This window comes from Perkinsus marinus (genome assembly GCF_000006405.1).
Source record: "Perkinsus marinus ATCC 50983 genomic scaffold scf_1104296962086, whole genome shotgun sequence".
NCBI lineage: Eukaryota > Perkinsozoa > Perkinsida > Perkinsidae > Perkinsus > Perkinsus marinus.
Genome location: NW_003205573.1, coordinates 47,996 through 59,935, shown reverse-complemented (window position 1 = coordinate 59,935; position 11,940 = coordinate 47,996). Strand labels below are relative to the sequence as shown.

Sequence of the window (11,940 nt, the reverse complement as noted above, 5' to 3'; positions counted from 1 at the left end):
GAGCGAGCATGGCTATAGTAATTGGCGTAGAGCATCACAAACCACGTTGAAATCGATGGTCCCAAGCTGCCTTCCAAACCGATTAGGTCTAAGAAGTGGAAGAATGGTCCACACTACTCTACTACCAACCTCCCCCCCCCCTAGTCCCTACTCTCAAGCCTGACTTCAATCTCCGCTTCCTCAGCAGTGCCGCTGCCATCTACTGTCGTAGTAGCCGTACCAACGTCATGATGATCTTCATCATCGTTGTTATCCACCTCAACCTCGTGAGCATTCTCTCCTGCTCCTCCTGTCGGTGTTGCTGGTCTCCTCCTCCTCCTCTCTATGACCCTGGGGCGCTCATCGCCGGGCTCCGTAGGCACCACCATTGGGACGGCTGCTATCCGCGTATGCAGCCACAATTGCAGCAGTCCAAAACCGCATATAGAAACGACTATCCCTCCGCACAACACCCCCAACATCGGCCTTCTGAACACCAAGGCTAACCAAGGTACTCGACTGTCACTGGACGAGCTCGGGCCAAGGACGAAGCCGTATCTGATGATATGGTAGAGGCTCATTCACAAGCCGGCCCACGAAGTCCGTCACGCGCCACGAAATTACATTTGAAGACGATCCGGAAAGCCATCGATAACACCAAAAACGTCTACCAGTACGGTCATCGACACCAACGGCAGTAGTACCTGAAATGCGTCACTGCGCCATGAAATTACATCCGATGACGGAGTACGTAATGATGCGAGAGACGAGTCGGCCAGCCCGATATTACCAGCCATATTGTAAACGCATAGAGAGGACGAAGGCACTTCTTGACAATAGAAAATATCAACTTCCAAGTCTCGGTGAAGAGATACTTCATAGGCAGACGATGTGGCGCATTGGGAGCGTACCTGCACATAACCAGCGTAATCCAAAGGTCGCAAGATCGACCCCATCTTATTACACCACTCGGAAGGAGAACTTATGTCCACATAGCTCGCAACGCTGATCCTCCAAAATGAATGTGCCATCATTATCATCATCAGTCCGTCCCGTACCTGCCAGAGAGGTTAAGAACAATCGCAGATAGGGCGTCTCTAGATGACCACAACGACTACAATCCACGTAGAAAAAGGCCTAAATATATACCCCATAGTACGTCGCATTGCTAGCCATCTCCTGAGACACTGTTCATGTACGTAGGCTATGCTACCCGAACACCGACATGGATGGTAGAGAGGTCCCTCCTCGACCCCTTGTCCGCATATGCGGCACATTGCCACATCCGATGATTCACTCCGGTTACGCTCGCTGCTTTCTTTTTCAACAGGTTTATCCAGTTCGCCGCTCTCCGTCGGTTTCGCGGTCGAATCGAGAGAAGATACTCCGTCAACTCCCAGATGGTCCGCATCATGCTCCTCCATTTCGGATGATACACTACTGTCCCTTACACTGGCTATACTGTCGGTCTCCACCGCAGCATTGGTGACGACGCTGGCCGTGTCTTCAACTGTAGGGATGTCTGATGCATCCGATACAGACCTTGCTTGAGTCAATGGTAATGCATCCATAGTGAAAAAGTATCCCTGCTATTCCCATGATTGGACCGATCATTCAACGCGATACATTACAGTTATAGTGACAACAGGGTAAGGACTTCAACGTGGTGATATTATACTACACATCCTCATGCCTGACCTCATCCTCAGCGAATCTCACCCTAAAGAGTTAATCAATCTATGCGGATCGTATTCGTTATTGAAAAGCCAAAGTGGAGTTCGGAACACGCCTACCACCATTACATGGCATTTTCCGTAATCCATTTTATCTCCTCCTCCCCAGGTGTCCCAATGACCTTCGTTCCGTCATAGCTCAATGTCACGGCCCTCACCGGGTCGAAATAGCCATCGCCGACATCGTAGCACCCTAGGGAAGAGGAGATGCGAACAGACCAGCGACACTCCCATAGTGATCACCTTCTGGCATATCTGGTGGCCCTTTGGGATCGTTGGTTATCAAAGATGCACCCGCAGGCCGCAAGCCATTGACTATCTCGTTATGAAATCTTCGATCTCCGCTGCAAAGATAACCCCAGTCCTCATCCTTGAATACAAGCCCATCTTTAAAAACGTATCTGAGGTCGAATCATACAAGATACAAAGCAGGGCGGAATCAGGGCAGTGTATCAACTACAGTGCGGATTTCGAGACCATCATGTGAAATTCGCAGCGAAAACCGGAGACGTTCCTCCGAGCTAAAAATGAGTTGAGAAAAAAGCCAATTTTCTTCAAGAACCTTAACAGCGACTGTAGCTATCGTCTTCCCTACAGCCCTAGCACTTTCTAGTACTACTCTACTCCATATACAGCGAAGCACGGCATCTCCAAGGTGAACCTCTACGCCTTACTCGCCATCTACAGCAATGCCCTTCTGCCACTGTCCAATGAAGGCACCACCGTGAGGAAAGGTAAGACGTCCCTCCCCATGGAATTCACCATTGAGGAAGGTGCCAGAATATCTAATATCGACCCTGGCACACCGCGCAGAGTAGGTGCAGTATTACACCGTGCCGTCTGGGAAGGTGTACTTCCCTCGGCCTTCCATCCATCCGTTCTTGACTGAACCTTCGGACATGTCTGGTGGTCACTAAACTGATACCAACTCTGAAGCGAAATTGGCATGGTCGCCGCGGTTTAGCGAATCACAACCAGTGCGACAGTATCGCGCTCGCCCGAAAATGTGACAGATCGTCCTTCAACCAATCTCGGTCGCTAATGCTCGGGCAACACACTCAGCAATGGACGGATGCGTCGCTGCAACATGTACAGTGGGATTTCCACTCTGAATTAAACTGAAAATTCCGACCCCACAGGAGTGTTCCTGCAGTGATCACCTAAAAAGCCCGTTGAAACTTTGACTCATCCCTCATCTCGCCTCGCATTAATATAGACCGTGCATAATATATAAGGCTCACAGCGGCACTGTATTATGACAGGTCTTTTTAGTTGACTTCTTTACATGCTCAGTAATGTAATTACTATCGTAATTGCCTCCGTCGACGTCGCCTTGATGATCTCTAACACCTTGCGTAGCCCTTGGCCAGTTTTCGCTCTTCCTATCACCATATTTCTATCATTGTCGTATCCGACGAGGTCGACTAGAAATCTTCTGTCTTCAGGTGTTAGCACTGGCAGCACTCAATTGGTATATTACGTGGATGCTAGTGCTACGTCATGTACTTGTGATGGGAGACTCTGGTCCTTCCACCCCAGTATTGCTTCTTATCGGTGGGACCATTCGAAAAATTTCTGTAGGTCAAGACCAAACGATTGGCAGCGGAGGGAGCTGATGCGGCGGAAGAAAAGAAAAGGAAGGAGGAAGCTATAAAAAATATATCGGCACGGAGACGAGTAATGTGGTGTAGTGGTTAAGGTTGACGGTCGTCAAGGGCGAGGTATCTGGTTCGATTCTGGTTAGATGCGTAGAGGTCTTTTTGGCCCATATATCTCGTAACGTCATCTCTCTGAGTTGACTAGAATCTCTCTTGAATTCTGTGAGGATCGAGGTCAGCCTTTTCGGTGATGCATCACGAGACTTCCGATTCAACTCCAATTATGGATCATCAAAACTGTCAAAACAAAATTTGAGTTCATTCCCACCAATTCGCGATGTTGGTCATTCCAACCGTCACGTGCGTTGCTCGACCTCTCTTGCGAATCAATCTTGAGTAGTATGCCAGTCAGCAGCCTTTTTTGTCACAACGACATGTCGTGTGGAGAGGTTCTCATCGGGGGATATCTTTCATTCGACAATCGAAATCAAGATGGTCTTAATATTGCTATCTCGACAGCTCAGAGGTCATGGTGGCGTCGGTCGAGCTTAGAAAGCATCCAAAGTTGAGCATGGAAATTGTAGGTATGATAGCGTGTGAGCAGAGCATTCAGTTGAACGGCGGAATGGTGATCTTGTTATGGAGTGGCGTGGAAGTAGGATGTCAGATGATTCGAAGTGTGTCGGGGGCTGTGATGGAGATAGAAGATAGTCGATCTAGACAGGGAATAACGGAGGAGTGGGTCATTGTAATGATATGAGTAGAGGAGTAGCATAGTCCTTGCATAACTGCCGAGGGAGCAATGTGTGATACATGAGCTCGCCTATTGAGGTTGGTGTTGAGATTGTGTAATAGCTGCATTGTAGATGGTCAAAGATGGTGGTTCCTTGAAAAGTATGAAGACGGTTTAAAATGAAGAGTTGATCAGCGGTTAATTTTGCGGACAGCTAGCTTAGCAAGGTCGGGCGTGGAGAGGGAGCGAGGGGTAGTGGTAGTGGGGACCTGTTCTGTATCTTACCGAGCTGGACCTAAGATATTTTGCAACTCCAGCTCTGCACTCGCTGAGTTCTCTCGTAGGACAGTCAGGGGCTTTCTGTATGGGAAAATAAAAGAAACGATGAGGACAGCGAAGCGATACTTGAAGAAATCATAGTTTACCTCGTTTTCATCGACCAGGAATTTAAATGTTTATTTGGGAAATTTCGGTAATAATTTCGTGGCGTGGTGACGGAACCCTCTGACACGCAGACTCGAGCAAGGTCTACCTGGCGCGCGTGTTTGGGTTCGTAGAGGAGGAAGGGAAGGTGGAATCTTGGGGTTGAGTGTGCAAGATACAGTTGAGGCCCAACTTCGACGGAACTCACCATGATCCATTCATGAGATGATTACTAATGATCATTGCATTTCCGGATGTTGTTGATGTTGTATTCAAGTTGTTGATGAGAATGCGAGTATTCTACTCGAGGCTTCGAGATGCTTTGTATTCGGCCTCTTTCCAGTTTGCGTGTGTCTCTTCTTTTTCCTTCTACTCTTTCGAGAGGAAGGGACCCAGTAGCATCGCTGTGGAAAACAATTGATCTCGAAGGCGAAGTCGGTTCGTTGTCATATAATTTTCACTACTTGAAATAGTGAAGGAGCTCTTTGCCGCCCGAGTAGCCCTTTCTCATTCGGAAAGCAGTAGCAGCAGTAGTAGTAGTCGATAGCATATTGGAGATAGCGAGCTGCCGTTCCTGTTTGAAGGCAGTCCGAGAAGCTCTACTAGCGGCCTTTAGGACGATATAGTGATAACCTCGCGCTCTAGTGATAACCGAAGACTGCTTTCTGGTATTCATGATTATCTTCACAATTGATTTAAAATTGCACGATCGTTGCGTTGTGGTGGTCGGGACCATGGAAAAGGTTAGCAATTGTGTTATGAGTAGACGACAGATTAACAAGCAACTCCGTCTGGCGGAGGAAGGAGACTTCGAAGGATCAGTCCCTGCTCTCGCTGAGGGGGAAGGAGAGCTGACGGTCGAGGAATCTCCCAAGCGGTGTAACTATGATGATGACGATCGAGTCGGTTCATCAGAGCACCTTGAATGATTTCAGATAAGAACGTCTTCGCAGCAGCACTAGATAGTGATGACGATGATGATGAGTATACCTCTTCGAGTGACGAAGAGGAGGAAACGATTCCGGCAGCGCCGGCGGTGGTGGTGGCAGAGAAGAGCAAGACGCCGCAGAAGCATACCCAGAAGAAGAAGAGCACTCCTCCACAGCAGCGAGGCAAAAGCAGTAAAGCTTCGAAGGCTGACGAGAAGAAGAGTAACCCGGGTTCGATTCCCAGCGCGTGCACTTTATTCTGACTGTTATTCGCAACCGAGATCAGTCTATATTTCAGATTCGCCTGCATCGACGACAGCAGCTTCATCTGAGCCATTGCTGAGGATTGCTCGTGGCAATCTAAATCCACAGACTGAGATCAAGCGTGAGTCGAGATGCGGCTCGCGGGGTTCGAACCCGGGACCTCTTCAGGCATTTTCGGTTCTGAGGCTTACAACTTGGGAGTTCGAGCTGAGAACACTGCTACTCACTCGCATAATCGGATCATGAACCCCCGGGGAATGGGGGTGGCGACAGCTGCTCGATCCAGTGCGAACTTAAAGAAGAAGTCGTGGCTGTTGCATGGTTGGCCTATGAACCAGGAGGAGGAGATGTGGCCGAGCCCAGCTGCAGTGAAGGATGCGACGCTGATGATGAAAGTGTACCATGCTAGGATCGAACCGGGGACCTTTCGAATGATCACTGTAGATACTCTCCGTCAGGGAGCAGTACATCCAGTGGAGAGGATAGAGCTCAGTTCTATCTAGAGCCGAGCAACTCTTATTTGAAGTCTATGGACACCTACTGCGAAATTGTAAGATCCCTGGTTCGATCCCTGGCGACTACGTTTTTCCCATTCAGGTCGCCTCCTCGGACGTGGATTCTCTCATATACTTTCTCCAGAAGAACCCTTTCCATCTTCATTCAGTACCACTCCTGCGTCCAATCGCTGTTCATCGAGGCCGATCATCAGATACTAGCTATCACGGACCTTTACCGGGAGCATCGGGAGTTCGAGCGTGCCGGGCAGCTCCTGCGGCGAGGGCTGTATGTTCTACAATGCAGCACTCATCCCCTATTCGATCCTTTCATGGAGTCTAATACTGGGCACAAGAATCAGAAGAAAAATAGCAGCGGCAAGAAGCGACATGCTAAGGGAAGTAAGGACGGATGAATAACACACATTTAGCCTTTGGACAGGGGAGAGTCGCGCTGTGACTATTCTGATCGTCCCGAATTTCAGAGCATCCTACCGGTAACGAAGAAGTGGGATTAGTAGCCTCACTGCGGCTGTCCAAGGAGGACCCTTACTACTGTTTCACAATCCTCGCATTAAGGACTCTGTTGGTGAGCCTCCCTTCCCGAGATCACGCCTTCAGGAGGACTCCATTGTAGGTTCACGGTTTGCTACTGGCTGGTCAAGGCTGCACTCGTACAGCTTTGGAGATTTTCAAACTACTACTGCTAATGGATGACGAGAAGGATAGAGTTCATGCCCTCATGCACGTTGATACTTATGCTGTAGCCTTCCTGTTCCTGATCCCAACTGCCATCCTCCTCGTTTTCAGATCCGCAGCCACGAATACGATTGGCTTCACCGTTTCGTAGCGTCCTACGCGTCATTGCCACCTGCAGCTCCTGAGGAAGTCCAATACTCAGCTCTCGATCTCGCAATGCCAAACTTCGCGTGAGTAGTTATCAACCTTATTTAGTTTCATGTGTCGGCGTAGGTTCTCGGAAGCGTTGGCGCGATATCAACAGTTACCGACTGCCGAGGAGGCTTCAGCCGCTATACCACGGGTCACGGCCGAGGACTTGCGGAAAACACTCATCATCACTGGTGAGGGGCTCAAGTCTATTCTGTGTGATAACTTATCTCTCAGATGCTCCGACTGGCGACTCGGCATTAGATGCTTCGGTGGCGCTCATGAAAGCCATACTCCTGTGAGAGGCTTCGTTACACTCACGGCGTTGACTTCCTGCATACCGTCAGGTTCCCGTATACTGTGCGAACACTGTTGATAGCGATGTCAAGTCCTCTATCAGGCCCGGGGCATAAACCTTGGGAAGATTTGTTTAGGAACCCCCCGTTCTCGGATGCTCGAACGTGCGTCATGTAACAGTGTGAACAACTGTGAGTCTCTCGTGTGCAGATACTTCATGCATGCAAAATTCGGCTCGATCCACCTCCTTATGGCGGAAGCTTATGCCGAGAAAGCGTGGCAATTATGGAAACCCGAACAGTTGCAGGAGTGGCTCTTCTCTGCGTGTCAACGGCTGGTACCACATTAGCGTTGAGGAAATGCAAGATTGCAAGATAGTGTACTCTTGGCAGGTTGAGCTGAGTCCAGACCTGGAGCTTGTTAGAAGGCGATGGTCTACGAGCACTCTGCCTGATCTAGTCGGAAGGTATTCTGACATTTCCAAGTCGGAGTTCACCGTCAATTCTCCGATGCTCCCAAGGGCTCTCTTTGAAGCCGACAATGAGGTTAGGATGCTGAGATTCTTCAACACTAATGGATGTTTGAATTTCCCTCAGTTGTTCAAGACTTACGGCACTGATCTCCGTCGTAATGGAGGAGATGCCAGTCGAGCTAATGTATCCCTAGAGTCGAATCCTGTTGTCGCATTTCTCCAGAGCCTCATGCCTTGGTCACGTGTGGATTACACTGGCACTGAAGCCGAACCGGTAGGAATATCATGCTGTCACTCAGTTGTTATAACTCGTTCTCAGATAAACATCACGGCTGGCATTCGAGGAGCTCTAGATCGGATCACCGAAAGGTTGGGTCTAGGAGGGGAACCTCAGCCTGTGGACCAAGGAGAGGAGGAAGAGGAGAATGGGATGGTCAACGACTTGGGAGATCGAGGGAATCTCGAGATTGATGATGATGAAGATCCACTAATACAACGGATCCTTCTAGAAGAGGTGACTCGTAAGTTGTCTCCTTTGTGTGGAATCGTCGCCGTGTGTAGGCAGCTGGTAACGAAGCACGACGAGGCAGAGGGGCATCATCATCATCATCGAGTGATTCGGCAGTTGAGGATATCCAAATGGATTGACTTCGTTACCGGTGTCTTCCTAGTTTCTTGTGAGCTTATCAACAGAGTTTCTGAGTTCGGCAGTTACACAGCACTGGGTTGGGTTTGCCATCCCGCGAAATCCACAGTTGAGTAGGGGGAACAAAAACGAGAACTCCTTGATACGAAGCTTGAGACAATAATAAAGTGTTATCTCCCCGATTGTGCTACGGCATCGGGGATATGTATCATTACCTACAAAGTTCGTCTATACTAACACCAGGTCGGTGCATAATTCCCCGTGCATGCTCTGTTCAACGGCTCTATGTATTCCGAGTGACGTCACTACTATCGCCATATTCTGTTCTTGCTCTTCGTGGACATTTATTTCTAGTATGTTCACTTCGCAAGCATCGAAGGAATGCGAATGGTTTGGGATAATGGTCATTGTTAGTTATCAGATCTCCGTTTATAATCGTTCCCATCCTGACATCGCATCATTAGATGTTGGCCATCTGTGAGATCCGATTATGATGTATGTAATGTATACCCCCACTTATCACGCTCCATATATGAACCCTTGTGAGATTGACTTCTCATTCAACCACTGTTAAGAGATACTGACTATTGTAAGAGGTGTTTTATGGAGGCGCTTGGACACTGATTTTGTTTTCTTATTCGGAAACATGATACCTAGGAGTTTTCGACCATCCTGGCTAACAATGTGATGCTCTGAGGACATAATGTACTCATCGCACACTAACGATATCATGTCGTAGGTCAGCCGGCACTTCGGCAGAGACCAGCAATGAATGAGAAACTCGATAGCACAGCATGATCTCCGGCAACTCTACCCGGGGGGCATTCACTGAACCTGCCAGATTGCCGAGGCTTGAGTGGTGAGGGAATACGCAGTGGGCGGAGTTCACAGTAGAAACCAATTGCGTCACAGAATCTTCCCATTACTAATCCAACACACAACAACATAGAAACGATATAGAGAAGGAATGCTTTTCTCTGTCTACTCAGCGTCACTATCAGAGTCTTCGTGGATATCATCGGTGATAATCTGAACGAAAATAGTCGTGGGTTCGATTCCCAGCCTCGGCATCTCCCTCTTTACCTCCAGAAGTTCAAGACTGATCACCGATATCTCGTCCCCGAGTAAAACGTCACTCTCGAACTGGACAGCAACCTGATAATTATCAGCGTCCTTCGATCTTTCAACCAATTATTTTCATCGCTACGTTTATCCTAAGTTGCTCCATCGCACCAGCTATGACACCACACAGTATGTTGCTGTAGTACCTAAAACGCAGAGTGGGTTTGCAGCTTCAATGCCTTCTGCCTGCTTAAGAATGTCTATCTGACTCGTACTCTATACACCCAATTACATCAGTTAAAAGTAGAGTAATTTCATGGTTTATAACTGAGCGTCGCATTTGCCACTAGTCTAACGAGAATGCCATGGAGATGAGGAAGGCCCAGCACTCACAAGATAGGCCCAGGGTGGTCAGTGCCTCCTGCTGCTGCTGTTGTTGATGCCGGGCGCCTCAGCTCCATTGGCAGCTCTACAAAGTCATTCAGTGGGTTCACTGGGAGCACCTATGGAAGGCATATGTTGACATTAGCGGAGCGAAGCAGTGATGTTACCAAACGGCACTTCCTGCCTTCTGTACTGTTGTCCCAATCGACACAGTCTCCGGTTACCCCAAGATACATCTTCAATGCAACTTTGCTCATAACCTGAGGGATAGGGCGCAAGTTCGATTCCCGGTGAGAGCATATCCATAAGCATCACCTCACACGCGTCTCTGAAGTCCTGACAAGGAGGTGCTCTACTCTTGATGAGGAACTCATCCACCAGCCTAGCGCCGATATCGGTACCCATCCTGTACAGCTCCTTGTTAACCTTATCAAAGTCGCCTTCAAAATCCACCAACAACTGCCTCACTGTGGCACCATACCTGACAATGTGATTATCAAACTGACACGCACTATATCACAGTCTGTGATATATAGTGTGTGGCAGTTTGGCATGCAAACGTGAAAGAATATTCCCCGAGATTTATCAGAGTCGATCTAGAACTTCGCATATACAATTAGCATGTGATTGCCCATACTTGACCAGACGATGTCGGCCGAAACCTATCATTCCCGACGTCCCCTTGTGGGGGTAAGCTTGTAAACTTTGCTCACGCGGAACAACGTCGAAGTGAGTGAACACAGTGAATAATACTTCCCTCGGGTGATGCAACCAAACCTACAGTAGTGCCAGCACTTCAGCATTGCATTTATCCATTCTCTGGAAGCATGCCTCTCCCCGAGCTGCATAGGATGATGACGAGGAGGTAGTAGGGCCCGCTGTGTGGCCACCGCCATTACGTAGCATCTTGGGGTGAAAACTACTTGCGCAATGCTAGGCTGGAGAACCCAACTCCAACGGTAGAACATCATTATCAGTAGTGTACGTTAGCAGGTGGAGGGTCTTCCCCCGACGGCTTGGCATCTCCTTCGCTCACTGCACCGCTTGAGCTGAGCTGCTGCTGAGGGGACTTTGGAAGTACAACAGTGCGCAGCTGATGATTAGATTCAGTAGTACTGGATAAGACCTTGGAACTTCGCATATACCTATTCTACCGAGCCTCTGCCATATTAGTAGTATAAAGCTCCACTAGCATTGGTAATCGACATACGCATTCCTCATTCACAGCATCTCTACTCCTCATCGTCGGCCCTACCAATCAACCCCTAAGGCCTGCACTTCTAACATATCGTAGGACACCTCGAGATGTTAGAACAGTTGAAGGACATTATACTCGTCCGATGCAACAGTCAACACCAAATGCTGTTCTCCACCCCCTCCTTGGCATGCAACCCAACTCCTCCACTATAGAAAACACTTTCAATGGTTATCAATTCTATTTTACTCATTGTAGTCTGCCCGCGAGGGTCTTGCGAGTGATGCCACGACGTCCCCAAGATGATGATATGGAGAAGTTATGGTACACAAGGGCTTCGTCAGATCCCAAGCATTGTCATCAATGCCACCACCATCATCCTCGCCAATGATGATGATGGAGCGGTAGCACTATCCCAAATATTATAAATGCATATCGAATATTCATCATCACTACTATCTAGGCATCCTCTGAGGAGTGCCAGATCGCGGTTGGGATCCTGAGAAGGGAACGCGTACACCATCTGCTGCCGTCCTTGCGGCATGCTCACCCGTACTGCCGTCTCCTCCTTCCATCAGAGTGGGGCCACTCTCCCCTCCCATCACAGGCGGGCCCGTTGTAGACCTCATCAAACCACTGCTGCTGCTACTGGAAGTGTGCTGATGATGATGATGAGGATGACCATGATGACCATGGTGACCCGTGTGGGACACCGCCCTCAAGCCTGCCGAGGCTTGCACTGCATCTGTGGACTCTAGAACCAAGTCCCTAAATGAGCCATCCACAGACCGCTTGATGTCGCCAAACGTGGCCAGCACACAATCAGCACCATCCTGAAAACTA

At 48.9% G+C, this 11,940-nt stretch overlaps 5 protein-coding genes across 5 annotated transcripts in view; 1 reads left to right on the top strand and 4 right to left on the bottom strand.

Moving 5' to 3' along the window:
• Positions 1-1,550, bottom strand: part of Pmar_PMAR024853 (membrane associated RING finger, putative) — a gene marked incomplete at both ends in the record, with an annotated part of 3,352 nt that extends 1,802 nt beyond the window's left edge. Inside the window, 5 exons of the mRNA XM_002772123.1 lie at positions 152-537; positions 604-683; positions 770-890; positions 944-1,037; positions 1,139-1,550. Coding sequence (XP_002772169.1) covers positions 152-537; positions 604-683; positions 770-890; positions 944-1,037; positions 1,139-1,550 — 1,093 coding nt within the window. The remainder of the gene's footprint in view (positions 1-151; positions 538-603; positions 684-769; positions 891-943; positions 1,038-1,138) is intronic.
• Positions 1,551-1,656: 106 nt separating this feature from the next.
• On the bottom strand, positions 1,657-2,613 carry Pmar_PMAR024852 (MORN repeat protein, putative; the record flags this gene model as incomplete). Its single annotated transcript, XM_002772122.1, has 5 exons — positions 1,657-1,699; positions 1,782-1,905; positions 1,956-2,113; positions 2,387-2,497; positions 2,543-2,613. The coding sequence occupies 5 exons, from the start codon at positions 2,611-2,613 to the stop codon at positions 1,657-1,659; spliced, it is 507 nt and encodes a 168-aa protein (XP_002772168.1).
• Positions 2,614-5,224: 2,611 nt separating this feature from the next.
• Positions 5,225-8,490, top strand: Pmar_PMAR024851 (hypothetical protein; the record flags this gene model as incomplete). Its single annotated transcript, XM_002772121.1, has 18 exons — positions 5,225-5,345; positions 5,402-5,617; positions 5,694-5,780; positions 5,828-6,056; positions 6,104-6,209; positions 6,257-6,322; positions 6,369-6,555; positions 6,639-6,742; positions 6,791-6,916; positions 6,964-7,082; positions 7,126-7,235; positions 7,279-7,339; positions 7,389-7,502; positions 7,549-7,675; positions 7,731-7,883; positions 7,935-8,084; positions 8,130-8,324; positions 8,372-8,490. The coding sequence occupies 18 exons, from the start codon at positions 5,225-5,227 to the stop codon at positions 8,456-8,458; spliced, it is 2,358 nt and encodes a 785-aa protein (XP_002772167.1). The 3' UTR covers positions 8,459-8,490.
• Positions 8,491-9,411: 921 nt separating this feature from the next.
• On the bottom strand, positions 9,412-10,823 carry Pmar_PMAR024850 (conserved hypothetical protein). Its single transcript, XM_002772120.1, has 7 exons — positions 10,684-10,823; positions 10,218-10,383; positions 10,070-10,162; positions 9,912-10,021; positions 9,664-9,724; positions 9,540-9,611; positions 9,412-9,485 (listed from the first exon to the last, which is right to left on the bottom strand). The coding sequence occupies exons 1-7, from the start codon at positions 10,806-10,808 to the stop codon at positions 9,438-9,440; spliced, it is 675 nt and encodes a 224-aa protein (XP_002772166.1). The 5' UTR covers positions 10,809-10,823; the 3' UTR covers positions 9,412-9,437.
• A 1,063-nt stretch (positions 10,824-11,886) lies between these two features.
• Pmar_PMAR024849 (hypothetical protein) overlaps positions 11,887-11,940 on the bottom strand; it is a gene marked incomplete at both ends in the record, with an annotated part of 205 nt that continues 151 nt past the window's right edge. The window contains one exon of the mRNA XM_002772119.1: positions 11,887-11,940. Within this exon, the coding sequence (XP_002772165.1) occupies positions 11,887-11,940 (54 nt within the window).

Excerpts from the sequence above, each read along its gene's own strand:
- Pmar_PMAR024850 (XM_002772120.1), bottom strand. The coding sequence starts at position 10,808 with ATGCTACGTAATGGCGGTGGCCACACAGCGGGCCCTACTACCTCCTCG. Across the intron at positions 9,612-9,663 it reads TGGAGCAACTTAGGATAAAC|GTTGCTGTCCAGTTCGAGAG; the intron begins GTAGCGATGAAA and ends GATAATTATCAG. Across the intron at positions 9,486-9,539 it reads TCAGTCTTGAACTTCTGGAG|ATTATCACCGATGATATCCA; the intron begins GTAAAGAGGGAG and ends ATTTTCGTTCAG.